Here is a 20,228-nt window from a genome sequence, read left to right as displayed (position 1 = left end):
CCCTTTTGGTGGTAAAAATGTCTTGGTTTGTGTCTCTCCACTGAAATATGGGTAAGCTCTAGTTGTGGGGTGCATTCATCAACTGCAGTATAATTGCACATCATCAGCAGCTATCATTGGAGTATTCAAAAGGAAAGAAACAGCAGTTTTACCTTTTCCCACTAGATCTTTAATTCCTCCCAGTGGGACATCTTTTGAACTGTAGTAGGTATGTCATGTACAAATGCGTTTTGTAGGCTTCACTCATCAAAGGGAACTGAAATGGTATGCTCACTGATGAGCCAGACTTCACACTTAGGCAAGAGGTTTATCTGCCTAATATTCTGTTGCTATGGGAAGGGGTTTGGTCTCATTACTAAGACTTCATAGCCTTTTTTGTTGCTGTAGGCTTGGTGTTTGCTGCTTCTCTTTTGCCAATCTGGAGACACAAGTGATGTTCTACAGATGTTTAAGTGTAATGGATACTAAGTAGGACGTTCTGCTGAAAGCATTTGAACTATAACTTGTCACCTTACCCTTTTCTTTTTCTCATTTAGGATTTCAAGCACACCAAGTCCTTTGTTATTTAGAAGATTTCAGCCTCTTTGAGGGACAAAAACTGACTACTTATTATAGAAAATATCAAAGGGATTTTAACTCTTCTGCAAATATTTGGATTTGTTTTGAGATGGCATACACTGAAAGCAGAAAGTTTGCTGGAGCGTCTAGGATCTGATGTTACAAACCTAATCACGGACTGTACAACTGTTCATATTGTTAAAATACCATTATTTCTCTAATTTAAGGATAGTAGTATGTAGATAATATAAATAATTTGTATGAAGGTTTCTTCTCATCCTGTTTACACAGGAAGAAGACTCATTACTAAGCGAATTCATGCTCATGATCTTTACAGATTAGGGTTAAAAGTTTTTTGGCCACTCTAGCCTAGTGCTTTGTAGTGTCTACATCTAAGACAATGTGAGGAGCTCTAACTTTTGCTGTTTTTCAGTTATTACTGCTATGACTTTCAAATAATCTGTCAGACCATGCAGTCAAGTGAACAGTTATTTTGATACTGTACAAGTATAAATTTGAGTTATGCTAAGTGTGGTTCACCCTCGCTATCAGAGAGAATCTCCAAACAGTGTTATGCTGTAGATCAGTGCTTTTCAATCTCTTTATTTGCTGATCCCTAAAAAATTTCAAATGGAGGTGCGGACTCCTTTAGAAATCTTAAACATAGTTTACAGACCTCAGGTTGAAAACTACTGCTATAGATCAAATGTTCAAGTCCCAGTGCTAAAGTGTGTAGCTTTTTTCCTACCAGGAAGTATATTTAAGATCTGTGAAAGTTTGTGCTAAAGATTGTATGTGTAAATTTACACTGTGAAGGAAAACAGTGCAGCAAAACTGATGCAGTGTTAGTGCCTTGATTTTTTTCTGTTACAGTTCAGTTTTACAAATAAATGACCCATAATGTCCGATGTGCTGTCTACTGTGAACTTGCTTTCAGTGGTCTGCAACTATCATTAGTTTAATGTGTTGCCAGACTATAGTACTCATGGTGGTGTTGAACATTCTGCCTGATACTATCTTCAATTACATGTTCCTTTAGCTTCAAAAATTTTACACTCATATTTCAACTCTAAAATGACAGCCATAGTAATTAGAAGGGGAATTTTTTTTTTTTTTTTTTTTAGACCAAGCATGCTTTAACTGGAACATGCACTTAAAGTTTAACTAGGCAGACAGTCAGTCAGTTCCATTCACCCTGACAGTTCTATGCAGGAAAGCATCTGTACTCTGGATAGCCCATAAGCATTTGCTGGATTGTCACTGACTTCAATTGGTCATAAATCAGCATCTAGTTTTGTTACTTATACTCCGTGCTCTTTCAGATGCTGGTGTGGCAGTGCAAAAATGCCATAGCAGCTTTATTTGAGATAGTAAGATGAAAATGAATACAACTGCTACCTGTGGCCCTGAACTGCTTTAATATTACAGCCAACTTATTTCACTGTCTCCACTCCTTATATACTACAGATATCTGGATCAACATGCCCTTTTTTTCCCCCCTCAAGAGAAGCTGTGTGAAAATTTTAGGAGCTAGATTCTTCGGCACCAAAATAAGCAGTATGGGATTCTAGGAGAAGCAGAAACTGGATATTGCTCACTTTGAGCAGCAATGACATTGACATTTAATATGTCCTATTTCTCACCCCATGGAGATTAATAGCAGCTCATTTAGTGAACTATCATTCAGGCTGTCTGTACATTAGTGGTTTGATTAGTTCATGTCTAACAAAACGAGCCACAAGTTTTAAATGAATACTTTGATTATACAATAATTCTCAAGAGGGATTGATCAAAGAGCAGCAGAATATTGTGAACTTTCCCTAGATAAATGTAGCTGCTAAAAACAGTGGGCTACAGGGGCAGGAGTAAGCTAAGATTTCTTAAAAGAATTCACACCAAATACTGAGAAATTCACTTAAAGGAGCAATTATACTTTTTAATCTTAGCTAACAGTACTATAAGTGAGAATATTTTGCAGTTTCCTGGGCATGTGAGTGAAACTTTCTATAGAAAGTCTTATTTGCCCTGAAACATTTCCCTGACATAAGCAAAAAAAAAAAAAAGGAAACTATCATGACAGAGGAGGGCAAAGGATAGGTACAGTACTCTGCATTTTGGAGTAATGGCAGGTAAAGATGAAACTCTACACTTTGACCTGACACTATTGTGATATAGCAAAGGCAGTCAGTAAGTCCTGTGTTCCTATCAAGGGTTGAATTGGGGAAAAAAGTGTAATGGGTCTGCACCTGATACCAAAATGAGAGTTACCCAGATTGCAAAATGCTCAAACAGTGATTATGTGGCTACTAGGCTTTAAGTTTGTCTTGCTTCCTTGGGATCAAATGCCATTCAGATAAGTCGCTCAATGTGATCATTTCTCTCCCTGTACTTTGAACAGCAGTAAAATGGGCAATATTGATTGGTAGTTCAAACTTCTACTGGTGTTTCTGGTAGACAGGACTGAACTTGAATAAGTTTTTCATATTTTGATGGGGTCTTCAGGAACAGATTAGAAACTTTAGTACTTAACTCTCCCCAAAAACCACAACTTTTTCCATTTAAAAGAACAAGATAGCCTCTGCAAGAATGTACTGGTGCACCAAGATTATAAAAGTCAGTCCATTTCAGCTCATGAGCCTGACACAACTGGAGGATATGTGGCATGAGCCACAATGTTTGAGTTCCTGGATATGTCTAAATAAAATGTTACTATTGCAATAACGTAGCATAGAATGATCACATGCATACAATAATGCCATACTTGCAGGCTTTATTGTATTTTTATACGATTTCAATGACAAGTGATTAAAATCTAGGGAAGCATAGTTCTTTTCAACAGGAAAGCGATCATTAACTGTATTTTGCACTTAAGTGGTCATTTGGTTTTATTTGGATACTGAAATGTCATTTCAGTAAATAGTGTTTAAACACTGGATAAAAGACTTAAGCACTTTATATTTGATCTCCAAGAGTGAATTTTATGAATATGGCAGTTCACAAGAATCATGTTGTTCTTGTACAGTATTGAGTTCAGAAGTCAAACAAGTATTTGAAAGTGAAACTCCACATTACATTACAACATCTGGCCTATTTAACAACTCCATGAGAAAGAGGACACCAGTGCTTGGACTGCAGATGTCAACCACATCATTTTTGAGACTCTTCAAAGTTGGGCTCTAGGAAGAAAAAATGCCATTAGTTTCATATTAAGATGCTCAAGTTCTAAATACTGCTCATAGATCAACTTCAGCTTCTAGCAGAATACAAACCATGGCCCCATTTACTACTTTTAGTGATCTGCAGCTAAATTTTGCAAACACGCCGTAAAGGGAGGGGAAGCAAAGGGACATTTAGCACAAATTTTTTAAAAAAGTTTCTTCATGAATATGCAATATTTCCTTAGAATTAGCTATCATGTATCTTATTCTATATGTATTTGATGTTTACCTACAGCCAAAGTAACTTACCTACTAACTAGCTTGCAACTAGTTCATTAACGGGGTACTACCAGTTTTACCAGCAACAAGACAAAAATGTTGCTACCTATCACTGACTCATGTAAAAAATCATAATGAGCAGTAAAGTTAAGATAAGAGACTTTCAAGTAGTACACAAAGACTAGGTGAATGAGAAATTAGTTCTTTCCTGGGGAAGAGACTCCACATTATGATGTAGTATAATTTACAATTATAATTTATAAATTATAATTTATAATTTTCTACAAGGGAAAATTAATCCTAAATGACTCAAAACTGGAAGAGACTATATTTTATGCTAAAGACATTTAAATTGCTTTGTCAGTAGTAAAAAAATTAGTCCGCAGATAAGGAAGTTACTCACTTGACAGTATGAGGAAGAGAGAGTTCAGAAAATAGCAACTCTCACAGCAGTATCTCATGTAACTAAGGGGAACTCCTGAAATAACTAAGCATCTGGGTCTACCCCATGCAGTACTTGCCTGCCAAACAACTGGCAGAATGAAGTTCCAGGCACAGAGGACCTAGTCCTCACGTAGGGACTTCTGATCTTCCTACTCCCTTAGATCACTGTAGAGTCCATGGAGGAAGGGGAATGATCAACTAATGGCAGTTGACAGCAAATACTTCTGGTGGATTTGGCAGTGACTTCACTACTCACCCTTATCCTTTAAAATAGCTGTTGTGTGATACTAGTTACAACACCTCTGCTGTTGGTTCCTCTCTGGTGGAATTTTCAGACTGAACCCTCACAACCATGATTCTCTGAAGCTGATTAATGTGCAGATGTCTGTGCTAAACCACTCAAGTCCCAAGATTATCAAATGACAGCTCTTAGCAAACAGCAATGCTGTGCCACATTGGGTGCCTGCTGCCAGGCACCATCTGAACACTTGGCCATTCTCTCCATTCCTGAGATCTGAAATGAGCCTTGGTCAAGTACATCCTCAACAGCAGGAACAACTGTTGCAGGAGCCTTACGTGACACTAAGCATACTCTGCTGCCACAAAGTTCCTACGTGCCAACCAGATTGCACATCCCCATTGTGCAATTGTACCAACCCCAAGAACAGAGTCCTGCTCTCTCCCAGGACCACATGGCCGATTGTGACCAGTGACCTGGGGGTAAAAGGCTCTATATTCCACTATTCATCCTCTCACTTTCACACTTGTGATGCAACAATAAATTAACAGAGGCTGGAGACTCACCCTCAAATTTGAAGTCTGGAAATTTGGTCAGGTCTCCCCCACCATACAACCGCTGAATTTTGGCAATTTCTTCAGCCATGTCTTTCTGGTATTCAGGGCCTACATCAGCTGGACCGCCAGCTTTCCTAAATGTAGAAAACGTCCAATGAAAATTTTGATTCTAAACATTTTACACAGCAATTTTATCATTTAAGAGCCTAATCTAAAGAGTAAGATAAATGGCTATACACCCCCAAATAAGTAAAGCAATTTAAATATTTTGAAAAACTCAGAGGTAGAGCGTACCAGGGGTATATTTTTCTCTTTTGGCATTTGAAAGCAGACATTTTAGCTTAACTAAAGCTAAAGGAGGGTTTAAAATGGAAAAATGAGAAGCATATTGCTACAAATATTAGCCCGTGTTCCTTTAATAGTGTAAATTCTACAACCCAATTATCCAGTTGCACTTTTTTTAAGTGGCTGTGAATGGAGACTTGGCAACAAGGCATCATTCTGTTCTTAAGCCTTTAAAGTACCTAGGCAAAACTTCCTTGAAACTTGCTATTATCATTTTTGAGGCTAATCTGCTGAAAGGGAAGATCAACTTCAAACCAAGTCGTTTAGCAAGAACAGTAATACCAGTAGAACGAGGTGAAGAAGTGCCTAGTATACAGGTAAATTGCCACAATTAGGGATGTACTTCCTAATCTACAAAACTGCACACAAGAGCAGTCCTACAGACTACTTAATGGAAAGCACCAAACGTTTAATACCAAAGTGAAGCATCAATTATGGGTGTAATGTTACAAATACATGCTTATAATCAACAACTAGTTTCTCAGTTTGAAAATCCATGTTTTCTCCCAGTGTAATACCAACTTGCTCAGATTTAAGATTTCTGTATAGCGACCATACTAATGATATGTAGTTTAGTCATTACACATGAACTCAGGTTATAAATAATTTTAAATAGGAGTAAAATCCCACAATTAAAATATTCATTGTATAATATTTACCAAGAATAAGATCTGCTAAAAAGGAGTTGAACTACTTTCTAAGCTTTTAAAAGGGGCTTAGAGGTATTAGGAATCTAATTTCAGTGACTTTCGACTAGAGTTGGGTGACCAACTCCCTTAAGTCCCCTTGAAAATCCCAGTCTAAAGAATGATTACACAAATAAACAAATTCACTCATTCCTTTGTATTTTCTAAAAAGGATAGTTATTTGTAGATAGTAAAACAATAGAATTCTGCTAGGCCTAATTTTGAAAATTTTTATTTAAGATTTTTTTTCAATTAACTATTTTTATTTTTACAGTTGTGGGGCATTAAGAAGGGGTAGGGCTAGGGTAGCACTGACAGCAAGGCTGCAGGGGGCACCTTTGACAGTGGGGTCAGTGACACCAGATCCCTGCAGGCACACTGACTGTTACGGTTATACCTTTGTGTCTGTTTCGGTACGTCAGCTGCAATGGACATTTACTGAGTTATTGTTTAAAATTGAGTCCTGACAAGACTATTTGCACACATGAGCATTACATTTCTAAAACTTTCTGTCCACAAGTTCTGTGTTTCATAGCTAACAAGTCATGTTTTAGACATCTAAACATGGAAATATTGAAACTTTTCCACCAGCTTCAATATAGATGATACCTTCTGTTACACAACTTGATAATTTCCCACCCATATGTAAAAACCATTAGGAGAAAAATACTATGAAATTTAGTGATAGTGTCTTAATACAAACCATATCAATGAATTCCATTAACCTTATTCTGGCCTTAATTATTGCTTTAGTGCAGATGCTGTGCTCACTACAATAAAGGCATGAGGAAATGGTTGCTGCACTGATCAGCTGACAGTCTAAAAACCACAAGAGTATTCCCAGATAGAATAATTAGAAAAAGATTGTACAAATGCAAAGAGCTCCTCAATCCAGTAAGAATCAAAAACTACCCACAGACGGTAAGAGTAGCTACACCAAAGTTTTAATTTTAGTAGACAAATATGAAAAGAACACAAATTTACCTAATACAAGACTTATCTGGTGCCAGCTGCAGCTTTAAGAGCTCTACAGCAAACTGTAGCTAAACTGGCTGTGGACAGTTTCTCTTAATGCTCCAAGAACAACTTCCTCCATCGTATTATTCTCCCCCACTCCCCAAAGTTTCCCATTTTAGTTATTTCTCTAAGTCCACCCCTAGAGAATCCCCTACAGCATGACTCATCCTCCATAGGGAAGTATTTCCATTTTAAAAGGATATTTTCCTTTTTCCATTTCAAAGCTAAGACAACTGATAGTTTGATACAGAGATGGTCTTTTTTATTCCCCTCTTTTCACCATCATCACCAAAGAGGAACTTTGAGGAGATGGGGAAATAAAAAAAAGCAGGTGGTTTGGACATTTTTTTCCACTTATATTTTGGCTGGGAGGGACTAACAATAGGAGTGTAGTCGCAATGTTCTTTCACTTGTATCTCCATGATCATCTTTATTCTGAAAAGTCTAATCTGTGAAATGGATGCTTACTTCCAGCTCGGACCACATTTCACTCCTAATGTTTCACTAAACAATTCTGCAATAAAAAGGTCTTCAAGCAGAGTTTGACACATTTGAACCAAGAGTCTGTTTTAAATGAAACTGTAACTTTAGAACACCAGTTCCCAAATAGTGGGTCCCAAACCTTGATGGATGGGAGGCATCATGACCTTTCCTGCCAATCATCCAACCCTGGCCCCCAATCAGACCCTCTCTCCCCAGGGCCACACTACAATCACTATCAGGCTGCTGTCTGTCCACTCACTGCCTAGATCCCACTCCACATGCTGCTGCCTGCAATCCAGGTGCAGTGAGAGTAGGATCCAGACAGCAGCTGCAGAAGCTAGTGAGCAGACAGCAACCTGGCCCTTGCCCAGTTGCAGAGAGAAAGGGGCCAGCTGGGGCTGCAGATGGGGGCAGGGCTGAAAGAGTGAGAGCTGGATAGGAGGCTTGGATGGCAAGCCAAGCTGGAAGTAGTTGGTGGGTCACCTTAGCAAAAAGTTTGGGAATCACAGCTATAGAACTTACTACAGAAGTAGCAATATCAGTACGCTGATAAGCATTTATTAAATTGAATGGGTTTGTTCACAGACTAGGAAAATGTTATTAAATCTAAAAACAATCCAAAGTCTATTGCCAGGGAGATTCTAACCAGTTAGCTCTTTATTTTGCCCGCAACCAGCCCTCCTTTAAACATACTGAGCATCTCCTACACCATTAAACAGATTTATTTTGCTAAATACGTCTAATGAAATTGGAATTTGTTGTTTAAGATAATTTTTTGTTAATGCAAAATCTTCCCACAGGTAACAGATGAATAAAAGAGTTTCTTGAGAGGTGAGTAACTGGAGACATTTAAAACCCAGAGATTCTCTCAAAATGCTGATATTCAAATGTAATATTTTATTTTTGTATTATATTTTTGTGGCCCACTATTTTTAGGTGAATTTATTCAATTCTTGCATTTTGTTTTTGGACAGTAGAAATGTAATTATTTCAGGTCAGTAAAAAAAAAAAAAAAAGGAAAAGCAGTCGACGTTTGCAAAGGACCACATTATCTGTTCACATTTTGGATAACTAAGCCAAAACTCAAAGTTTTATGGCTACTGTTCAATAATCCTTAACCCTCATATACAGCTATATAAAAGTAGTAATATGGACAAAGTCAACTGTAATAACAAACACAAGAACTAGTAAAGACTTAAATCTGTGAACTTTCTTTTTATTGAGGTGTTCTAGATAATTTTTTCTTGCAAATTATGTATCTAGTGTCAGTACTCAAGGGGAAACTGCGTTTCTTCATGTAATTCTAACATTTCATTAAAACCTATTTTTTTGTAACATTCCTCAGTGAATCACAGATACATCCTTTAACACCTGGGACTGCAGTTGCAAAATACGGAATTATTTCCTAGCCCACTTTCCTCTGGGTTTCAGAAGTGGAAAAAACATTGACTAGAATTTGTGCTAGATCAGTTCTTAGGGCCTTTCCATGCTGAAGCTAACAGGCTCTGCACTCAGACTACAGACCTAAAAGGCCTAATTATAAGAGGAATGATCCCATATTAATGTTTGCTAAAAACTTCATATTAAACTTTTTTACTTAATACACTGAATTACATTTATTGCATTCCAATAACTTACTGGCTCTTCATGTTGTATTCTCTGATCTTGTCTATAAAAAGCTTCTGAACTGGATCAAGTTCCTTCGCCTTATTAAACACTATAGCAGAAAGGCCAATGTTCCTACGCAAGTGTACTGAGATGGCAGAGCGGAAAATGGAGGAAAACCTGAATAGCTGTTGGAGAATCATGATGAACTCGCAGAGTGTTTCAGCTACAAACAAACAGAATGCATTAAGTTAGGGGTTTCTTGCAGTTTTTTCTATACTTTACATTTGCAAAAAGAAAAAAAATGTAGATCAGTTAAAAATATCAACAGTACTAAATACAGGGAAACACCAAGAGAAAGAAATAGTCCAACATTTTTAAAGGAAAGAGCGACAATTTTGCTATGCCCATGAAATATACTTTTGATAGAATGTATCCTCATTTTACCTATGATTCATATTTCTTCCACATTAAAATGAACTGTCTGAATTCAAAAGTATAATAAAACGCTAAAAAAGTAAGCGGACATTTTTATTTGTAGTGCTTAGCAAAGATACCTGCATCTAAGTACTGATTTGGCACAGGACATACTAATTCAGAGACAAAAATAAAGCTCCTTAGAAAGTAAATAGTTTTAATAGAGAATACAACAGGGATGAAAAGTAAGCTGGCAAATCAGCATTATTTGTTTTCATAGACATACTGTGCTAGTCTAAGTCAGAAATGTGTGATCTTTAAACCAACAATGTCCCTTTTAAGAAAATCTGACAACACTGACTGACATTTGCATGGATCACATACTCTTATGACCACAAGCCAGGTTGTGTGTTTAAGTGAATTAGTAATAAAAGGGAAAGATTTTCCATGACGGTCTCAACTAGCTCACATTTAAAAGGCAGAAAGTTTGCCGGTAAAGCACTGAGGAAGGAGTTTTGTACTTAGCCCAACAGGTAACTACCCCCAACCCCGCACGGACCCGGGCTCCCTGTGGGGCGCTGCCGGTCTAGACCCGAACCAGCTGTTAAAACCCATCGCCACGCAGCCGAGCCGCCAACAGGGGGAAGGCGACGATCAGGCCGGGGCCAGCCCCGCTCGGGGCGAGATCTGCCGCTGACGGGGCGACCCAGGGTGGCCCAGCCCCGGGAAGGGCCGGGGCCTGCGGGAGGCCGAGGAGAGCCCGTGGCCCGGCCGCAGGGAATTTCGTCCCCGAGCAGCCAGACCCGGCGCCGAGCAGCCCCCTCCCCCCCCGCACGGGGGCGCCGCGGCTGCCGCTCCCTCCCCGCGACCCAGCGGCGGCCGCGGCGCGTTACAGGGGACGGCGGCGGGGTCCCTCCGCCGGGCTCCGGCTCCAGTCACCTTGGGGGGGTCACGGCACCCAGCCCAGCGCGCGGGGCACTCTGGGAAGCCCGCCCGGGAGGCCGAGAACTGTAGGGACCGCGCTCCTCGCGTCCCTGCCCCGCGGGTAAGATGGCGCTCCCCGCAGGCCCGTTAAACAAGTACCTGGAGCCGCCGCGCGCCCGCCGGAACGCTCCAGTAACAATCCCGAGCCAGCAGCAGCCCCTAACCACTCACCACCAGCAATGAGCAGATCTACTTCCGAGCCAGAGAAACGTAGGGCATTAACCCGGCCGTTAAGTCTCAGCGAAGTCCCGCCCCCGCGCCCGCTGATTGGCGGGTGGAAGATGGCGCCGTGGGGGATGCCGGGAGTTGTAGTCCTTGCTCTTATCTGTGCGGGGGGGTTGTGTTCGCGCTCCCTCCTCGCCGAGGCCCTGCACAGGCCTCGCCGCCCAATCCGGAGCCCGTTCCGCTCTCTTCAGTGCTGCGCTCGGAAGGCGGCGTCAGGACCCTGCGGAGCGGCCGCTCGCAAGCGGGGAGCGGGGGAGTCGGGCGGGCCGGTCGGGGCGGGAGTTTCTGCGGCGGGTGAGTGCAGCGAGCGGGCCCGGGGGCCCCGGGGCGCCCGAGGGAGGGGCGGGAAGCGCCGCTCTCCGTATCCGGGGGAGGGGGGCTCGGGCCTGGCTGCGGCTCGTGTTTTGTTTCCGTTTCTCCCCGGCGCAGCGAGTCTCATTTCCGTTTCGGGTTCAAACAACAAGAAGGGAGGCGGCGGGGCGAAGGGCCGGGAGCAGCCACCCCTCGCGGGCTCCGTGCAGTCCCGGGGGGGCAAGGGCAGCCCCTGGGCGCAGCGTTGCCCGCTGCGGAGGCCCGGTCCCGTCACATGGCGGCTGTGAGGTGCCGGGGGAGGCGGCCTCCTGCCTGATGCTCCCAGCCAATTGCCCGGGAAACGCGCCCGCGTTGTCCCCCTTCCCCCTCCAGGCAGTGGGAGGCCTAGCTGCTGTCGCAGCTGCGGGGCCTGACTGGCGGGCTCGCTGCTCCCCGGGAGTCCATTGTCCAGTCCCCATCCCGAGCTCTCGCTGGCGCCCTCCCAGCTACATCAAAGGCCCGTGCCCGCCGGCGGGGAATGACCATGTTCCAGGCGTCCCGCGCCTCTCCCCCCGCGGCCCCAGAGCGCTCGGATCCCCCAGTCCGCCCGGCGCTGTGTCAGTTCAGTCATAAAGGGGGAAGTGTGGGGATTGCCCGTGATTATTGTTGTTCTGGGCGCAACAGACGCAAATATGTCCACTTTGGACGCTGAATCTCATAGTTCTACTTATCGGGGTAGCCGTGTTAGTCTGTATCCACAAAAACAACAAAGCGTCCGGTGGTACTTTGAAGACTAACGGATTTATTTGGGCATAAAGTTCCGTGGCTAAAACCCACTTCTTCAGATGCATCTGAAGAAGTGGGTTTTACCCACTAAAGCTTATGCCCAAATAAATCTGTTAGACTTTAAGGTGCCACCGGACTCCTTATATTTCTACTTATTAAGATATCTGTTTTTTGGGACATCCTCTTAAAATATTTTGTGCTGACTGCACTTACAAGTGAATCATAAGATCAGTAAAAAGAAAAGGAGTACTTGTGGCACCTTAGAGACTAACCAATTTATTTGAGCATAAGCTTTCGTGAGCTACAGCTCACTTCATTGGATGCACGAAAGCTCACGAAAGCTTATGCTCAAATAAATTGGTTAGTCTCTAAGGTGCCACAAGTACTCCTTTTCTTTCTGCGAATACAGACTAACACGGCTGTTACTCTGAAACCTGTCATAAGATCAGTGTAACGGAACAAATGCAAAATGTTGTTTCTTGGTTTCTGTTTTGCTTCATTCCTGTGTGCATTAACCAGTACTTTGTTTTATAGTCAATTTTACTGGTATACGCTATGTAGTCACCTTTCCCCATTCACACTTGTTTTTGTGTGACATGCACTACAGTACTGGGAAAGGAAAACATTTTAAAGAACAGTAAAATATAACAGGTTTCAGAGTAGCAGCCATGTTAGTCTGTATCCGTAAAAAGAAAAGGAGTACTCGTGGCACCTTAGAGACTAACAAATTTATTAGGGCATAAGCTACACGAAAGCTTATGGTCTAATAAATTTGTTAGTCTCTAAGGTGCCACGAGTACTCCTTTTCTTTTTAGTAAAATGTGACTGCAAGATCACAAAGATTGAGTTGGATTTCAGTTTGAGTGTACCCCTTTCACATCCATTGTTTTCAATCTATGTAAATATTTAAGGTAATGTGCTGCTAGAGATTCACTGCTGATATAGTAGAGGGAACCGATTGGTTGCTTTGTTCTCTAGTCACAGTTATTAGGCACAGAAACATTCACACTAGTCTGTTTCACAATTACTTGTTTTGTATTTGTATCGTTATTTCAATACTTATATTCTAATAGCACTAAGAGGCTCTAGTTATGATTTGAGCACCATTTGTTCTGATTTTTTTTTTATTCTAAACAAGTGCACCTAATGCCAAGCTTTGGGCACCTTGACAGTTTCTTAAAGTACACTGCACTAACACAGACAGACTACAGCAATTATCCACAGATCATAATAACCGGGCTGCAGCATAAAACAAATGTAATAACCCCTAACAGAATTACTGGTCATTCTCCTATCACTACCCAGCCATGCCCATCTCCCTAAATCTTTATGTTCTGTGGAGAAAAAGAGAGGTCTTAAAGTGTGTCCTGGAGGTTAACTAAGCGGTTACAGAACACCCTGCTAGCAGCCTTCTCTCTCTTGTATTGGTGGGAGCATCCTGTAGCTTAGGAGCCTCTGGTTTCCACAACTGTGGCAATGGATCAAAGTGACAGAAGAAGTCTCTTGGATAGCTAGGTCCCAGGCCAGGTAGGGTTTTACAGGTCAAACAAAATCTTAAAATGAAGAAGCCAATGGATTATAATCTATGCAGGTTGAATTCAGGTTTGATGTGCTCACAAAAAGAAATGCTGCTTAACAAGCCAGGTTCTTGAATTCTGCAGCTCCTAGGTAATTTAAGGCAAAGATAAAGATGTTTTATTTTCTTTGGCTGTTAATCTAATGCTGTCCTCACTTTGGAGAAAGATGAAAAATGATAAATAAGAAAAACCGCCCAAAAGAATAGTTTGACACTAACACATTGCATAAATTAGGTGACCATACCAGATGCATTTTCATCTACATGCATTGATTGTTGAACTTGGTGAGAAATAAGAGACCTCAGATGGAAAATCTTCTGTTTGTTAGGTGTTTTGTAGATTAATGCTGAATACTTTCACCTATAAGAGGCAATATAATTTTAAAAAAATCAGAAATAGATAACATTTAATACATTGTATTTTTAGAAAAAGTTTTATAGCAGTCACCAGCTTTCAGATTCCTTCAAAGGACAGTATGTAATATAAATGGGACAGCAAAATCTCTCAAGTATTTTTAAAACAACTTGAAATTTAAATATCATCCAATGAAAGGTAAACCTGACAAGAGCATCATAGAGCATCCAATAAATGTAGAAGCCTCCAAAGGAAGAGAACAAAAGCTACCTCAGGATGTATGATCTAGGCACCTATATGTCTGTTTAAATTCCTGAATTTGTCTTCTCCCAGAAAAAAACAAAGCCATCAATTTATTACTTCCATTTGCCAGAACAAGCATTGTCAACTACTTCATGGTTTCTGCATCACACTTGCATTTTAGAGCTGTGTAATTGGCTTTATGAACAGAGTTTGCAGCTGAAAACATTTTTGGTAAAAAGTATATGGAGTTAACAAATTATTTTTATGTGAAACTATAATGCTCAAATTTGCTTCCCTATAATTCATGAAACTACTTTAACAATTTTTCTTTTGTAGGCCTGTTTTTGAGACTTTTTAGCCATGACTAAAAGAGATGCAGAGGAGCTGATAGAAATAGAAATTGATGGGACTGAGAAACAGGAGTGCACTGAAGAAAGGTATGCGCCTACAATCAATCCGTATTGCTTACTACTTGTGTCACTTGAGCTGAAAATAGTTTACAGTTTTTATCAAATTTAATATTTAGGTCTGCTCCTGTAGAAATCAGTCTGTCTTGTCATTGTATTCAGTGAGAAAAAGACTGAGCTCTTATTTAAGAACATAAGAATGGCCACACTGAGTCAGACCAATAGTCCATCTAGCCCGACAGTAACCGATGCCAATTGCTTCAGAGGGAATGAACAGACCAGGGCAATTATCAAGTGATCCATCCCCTGTTGTCCAGTCCCAGCTTCTACCATTCAGACTTAGGGACACCCAGAGCACAAGGTTGTCCCTGACCATCCTGGCTAATAGTCTTTGATGGATCCGTCATCCATCATCTTAACTAATTCTTTTTTGAACCCAGTTATGTTTTTGGACTTCACAACATCCCGTGGCAATGAGTTCCACAGGTTGACTATGCATTGCATGAAGAAGTACTCCCTTTTGTTTATTTTAAACCTGTTGCCTATTAATTTTATTGAGTGACCCCCTGGTTCTTGTGTTAAGTGAAGGGGTAAACAACACTTTCTCCACATTTCATAATTTCACTATTCACTTTCTCCACACTATTCATAATTTTATAGACCTCTATCATATCCCTGCTTAGTCATCTCTTTTTCTAAGATGAACAATCCCAGTCTTTTTAACCTCTCCTCATATGGAAGCTATTCCATACTTTTAATCATTTTTGTTGCCTTTCTCTGTCCTTTTTTTCCAATTTTAATATATCTTTTTTGATATGGAGCAATCAGAATTGCATGCCGTATTCAAAGTCTGGGTGTACCATGGGTTTATATAGTGGCATTATGATATTTTCTATCTTACTATCTATCCCTTTCTCAGTGGTTCCTAATGTTAATTTTTTTGACTGTTGTTTAACATTGAGCAGATGTTTTAAAGAACTGTCCATGATTACTCTAAGTTCCATTTTTTGAGTGGTAACCGCTAACATAGACCTCATAATTTTGTATGTGTAGTTGGGGTTATTATTACTTTGCATTTATCAACACTGAAGTTCATATGCCATTTTGTTGCCCAGTCACCCAGTTTATTGAGATCCCTTTGTAACTCTTCTTACGTTTCAGAGTAACAGCCGTGTTAGTCTGTATTTGCAAAAAGAAAAGGAGTACTTGTGGCACCTTAGAGACTAACCAATTTATTTGAGCATAAGCTTTCGTGAGCTACAGCTCACTTCATCGGTTGCATCCGATGAAGTGAGCTGTAGCTCACGAAAGCTTATGCTCGAATAAATTGGTTAGTCTCTAAGGTGCCACAAGTACTCCTTAACTCTTCTTAGTCAGCTTGGGACTTAACTATCTTGAGTGATTTTTGTATCGTCTGCAAACTTTGCCATCTCAGTCTTCACCCCTTTCCCCAGATAAAGTAAGAATATGTTGAACAGGATGGTCCCATTACAGTTCCTTTGTGACCCCCCCTGCTATTTACCTCTCTACACTGTGAAAACTGACAGTTTATTCCTACCCTTTGTTTCCTATCTTTTAATCATTTACTGATCCATGAGAGGACCTTCCCTCTTATTCCATGACTGTTTACTTTGCTTAAGAGCCCAAGGTAAGGGACCTTGTCAAGGGCTTTCTGAAAGTCCAAATACACAATATCCACTGGATCATCCTTGTCCACATTTGTTGACACCCTCAAAGAGTTCTAGTAGAATGGTGAGGTGTGAATTCCCTTTACTAAAACAGTGTTGACTCTTCCCCAACATGTCATGTTCATCTAAGTGTCTGATAATTCTGTTTTTAATTATAGTTTCAACCAATTTGCCAGTTAATGAAGTTGGGTTTACTAGCTTGTAATTGCCAGGGTTGCCTACGGAGCCTTTTTAAATATCGGTGTTGCATTAGCTATTCTGCAGATATCTGGTACAGAGGCTGATTTACATACTGCAGTTAGTAGTTTTACTATTTGAGTTCCTTCAGAACTCTTGGTGAATACCATCTGGTCCTGGTGACTTATTACTGTTTATCAATTCATTCCAAAACCATCTCTATTGACCCCTCAATCTGAGACAGTTCCTCAGATGTGTCATTTAAAAAGAATGGCTCAGGTGTGGGAATCTCCCTCATTCTCTGCAGGGAAGACCAATGCAAAGAATTCATTTACATTCTCTGCAATGGCCTTGTCTTTCTTGAGAGTTCCTTGAGCACTTTGTCATCCAGTGTTCTTCTCCCCCTCCCCCCCCACCCCCCCATAGTTTGGCAGGCTGCCAGCTTCTGATGGTCCTATTTTGCTGTTAGTTTTTGTGTCTTTTGCTAGTTGCTGTTCAAATTCTTTGGCCTGTATAATTATGCTTTTACACTTGACTTGCCAGAGTTTATGCCCCTTTCTGTTTTCCTCAGTATGATTTGACTTCCAGTTTTTAAAGGATGTCTTTTTGTTTCTAACTGCCTCTTTTACTCTGTTATTTAGGCATGGTGGCATCTTTTTGCTTCTGTTACTGTTTTTGTTTTGTTTGTTTCTGGGGAGGGGAGGGGGATACATTTAGTTTGAGCAGTTTGCAGGCATTTCATTCTTGACCTTTCCTTTTAATCTCTGTTTAACTAGCTTTCTTATATTTGTGTATTTCCTCTTTGTGAAGTTAAATGCTGTTGTGGTGGATTTCTTTGGTATTTTCCCCTCTACAAGGATGCTGAATTTAATTACATTATGGCTGCTATTACAAAGCAGTTCAGCTATATTCACTTCTTGGGCTCAGATCCTGTGCACCACTTAGGACTAAATCAAACCTTGCCTTTCCCCTTGTAAGTTCCAAGACTAGCTGCTCCAAGAAGCAGTTATTAGTGGTGTGTAGAAATTTTAGCTCTGTCTCCCAACCTGAGGTGATGTGCTCAGTCAATATGGGGATAGTTGAAATCCCCCATTATTACTGAGTTTTCTGTTTTTGTAGCCTCTCTAATCTTCCTGAGTATTTCACAATCACCATCCTGGTCAGGTGGTCGGTAGTTTATTCATACTGCTATACTTTTATTTTTTTTAAACATAGAATTTCTATCCATAAAGATTTAGTGCTTTTGGCCTGGCCTTAGGAAAATCAGACTAATGGAAAATGTATATAATTTGTTTTATTATGCTATAACACACAAGATGTAACTTGCTTAGGATGACCCATAGTATCCTGTTGTAATTGTTGTGACTGCCATTTCTAATCCTCTCACCACATTATGTAAATATTTCTTCTATGCTATTTTCCTTAAGGTCATTTACCCTTTGCCAAACTAAATGATTGTCACCTTGAAGTAAAAACAAACCTATGGTAGAAATGGAAATCACTTTTAGAACTGAACAAATCATCAAGCAGCAATTCCGACCTTCCAGACCCTGATTACAATGTATGATGGGTCTGCATTGTTTGTGATTTCTCAGTCATTTTTTCTTTGTCTGCTACTTTTACTCTGGTTCTGTTAGTTCTTCTCTTCCTTTCCTTTCTTCACCTCACTCTCACTGCCTTGACAACTCCTCAGGAGCATGTTTGTGAAGTCTGCAGCATGTGTACAGCCATTAAATCAATATGTCCTTCTCTAGCTGCCATTCCCAACTGCTATAGGAACTTCAGATTCCAACTTTCTGATGCCAGTATGCCATCGCTTTTCCCATCAAAGGGATGTAAACCAAAGCAGTTTGCAACTAGAAGGGGGGGTAGGGGGGGAAAGAGATAATATCTGTGACATTAACAGCGCAGCTGCCATTGCTGCAAATACCAGAGATTAAAAACCTTTTGATCTACATGAGTTACCTTACTTCTGTCTAAATCTGCTCCTACAGCTTAATTGCCACTGTCTACAGTTTAAAAAATAATAATAATCATGGCTCTATTACCTACTCTTGAAGAGCTTCCTTTAGGTATTAGCCCCTTTGCACTGGAGGAAAAAAGTATAAATGGACAACATAAATCCTGCCTCTAAATCTGATTTCCTCTTTATTTTTAACAAATTGAGTATTCTCCTATATTTTGTACGCTCCCTCTGTACATAAGCAAAGGCACCAGCCCCTCAAAGCTCTCCTTAGGATCGGAACTTCATACAATTTAATGAGATGTCCAAGTGCCTGGGTCTACATAGCTTTAATGCAGGGGTTCTCAAACTGGGGGTTGGGACCCCTCAGGGGGTTGTGAGTCTATTACATGGGAGGTTGCAAGCTGTCAGCCTCAACCCCAAATCCTGCTTTGCCTCCAGCATTTACAATGGCATTAAATATATTAAAAAGTGTTTTTAATTTATAAGGCGGCGGGGAGGTCACACTCAAAGGCTTCCTATGTGAAAGGGGTCACCAGTACAAAAGTTTGAGAACCACTGCTTTAATAGTAGGTGACAAAACCAAGGTTACTCTTCAGGTTTCTCTTTGTAGCATGCAAACGTCTATATCCTTCTATATTATCTGCAGTGTGCATGGAGTTTAACCCATTCTTAATATGAAAACGTCGAGTGAGATTTTTCTACCTGCTCTGTACTATAACCATTATCTTTCCTTCATTGACTACTATTCCTAGCTAAGTGCATGCTTTATCCTGCTGTCTGTCCTTCCTGTATGCTAACCTTTAGACTTGCTCCTCAATGAGGCTGGATACCCATGTGTCCCCTGCTCTGGAAGCTGTGGCTGCAAGTGAGTCACTGCCGTGCTTTATATAAATGCCTGAATGCTATCGCACTGAACCCCATTTATCCCTCTCAGGACTAATTATTTCCTTGCAGACTTCTTGGAGATTCAAAGGGAAAAAATTATGTAACAAAAGATGGCAACAGTTGAACTCCTTCCCCAGTTCCAGGTGATGCCAGAGTCATTCCTACCTGCCGGGTGGATTTCTCAGCTCTTTCTGTTTCGCTAGTCTGTCAGTTTCTTCCCTTTCTCCAGTTCACCATCACTTCCCTGGTGCTGTATTGCTGTTGTGCTCTGCCCAGCTCCTGTTAACGCTTCATCCCCTCGCTCTCCCGTGACCGGGAAGGTGGGGGAGGGTGTGTGTGTGCGGGGGGAGGGTGTTCTGATTTCTCTTTATTTTCCAACTGCCGTGGAATCTTCTGATTCCAACGTTCCATCCCTTTTCTGTTTAATGGGGACTCACTAAAGCATTCTGCTTGCTGTTGTGAGTAGAGGAGAGAGAAGGAATCTGGTTATGGACATATATTTTCATTACGTTAACAGCAGTGTCACCGTCACAACAAACACCCAAGTTTGTTAATATTCTGCAGGAGTTCCTTGGATACCAAAAGGGCTTTCAGAGTGAAACAAAATGCTAATATTTTCGAATTGTGAGGTAATTATGTAGTCCTGGGGTAGCCATTGATTACACATCCTGGTAATAATCTATTTACCTGGATGGCCCAGACCTTGGATATAAAGAAATACATTTTTCATCACAATGTAACAGCCTTTTAACTCTGACACATGAAATGATTTTTGATGTATTCTAAGATAAAAATATGTATTTATGTGGACTTTTATATATGGCTGATCATAGTGCCATCTAAATATAAAACTTGTTT

The 20,228-nt window shown here is 40.7% G+C and overlaps 3 protein-coding genes across 9 annotated transcripts in view; 2 read left to right on the top strand and 1 right to left on the bottom strand.

Annotated features, from left to right (window-relative positions):
• The window catches only part of JAM2 (junctional adhesion molecule 2), a 63,319-nt gene extending 61,853 nt beyond the window's left edge, over positions 1-1,466 (top strand). Inside the window, exon 10 of the mRNA XM_073363179.1 lies at positions 537-1,466. Coding sequence (XP_073219280.1) covers positions 537-569 — 33 coding nt within the window. The 3' untranslated portion in view covers positions 570-1,466. The remainder of the gene's footprint in view (positions 1-536) is intronic.
• A 2,043-nt stretch (positions 1,467-3,509) lies between these two features.
• Positions 3,510-11,182, bottom strand: ATP5PF (ATP synthase peripheral stalk subunit F6). 4 transcript variants are annotated; one of them, XM_073363222.1, is made up of 4 exons: positions 10,871-11,182; positions 9,404-9,596; positions 5,244-5,368; positions 3,510-3,734 (listed from the first exon to the last, which is right to left on the bottom strand). In XM_073363222.1, exons 2-4 carry the CDS (start codon positions 9,571-9,573, stop codon positions 3,706-3,708), a joined length of 324 nt encoding a protein of 107 aa, XP_073219323.1. In that variant the 5' UTR covers positions 9,574-9,596; positions 10,871-11,182; the 3' UTR covers positions 3,510-3,705. The 4 variants fall into 4 exon arrangements, with proteins under 4 accessions (XP_073219323.1, XP_073219293.1, XP_073219302.1 ...); XM_073363192.1 differs by having other exon boundaries at positions 10,943-11,027; XM_073363201.1 differs by lacking the exon at positions 10,871-11,182 and adding an exon at positions 10,727-10,836.
• The window catches only part of GABPA (GA binding protein transcription factor subunit alpha), a 38,121-nt gene continuing 28,939 nt past the window's right edge, over positions 11,047-20,228 (top strand). Inside the window, exons 1-2 of one of the 4 annotated variants that reach the window (XM_073363157.1) lie at positions 11,047-11,904; positions 14,584-14,684. In XM_073363157.1, coding sequence (XP_073219258.1) covers positions 14,608-14,684 — 77 coding nt within the window. In that variant the 5' untranslated portion in view covers positions 11,047-11,904; positions 14,584-14,607. The other 3 variants (XM_073363135.1, XM_073363164.1, XM_073363146.1) reach the window with 3 other exon arrangements.

Source organism: Lepidochelys kempii, chromosome 1 (assembly GCF_965140265.1).
Source record: "Lepidochelys kempii isolate rLepKem1 chromosome 1, rLepKem1.hap2, whole genome shotgun sequence".
In the NCBI taxonomy this organism is placed as follows: domain Eukaryota; kingdom Metazoa; phylum Chordata; order Testudines; family Cheloniidae; genus Lepidochelys; species Lepidochelys kempii.
Note: the sequence above shows the minus strand (reverse complement) of the source record. Positions and strands in the feature narration are given on the sequence as shown.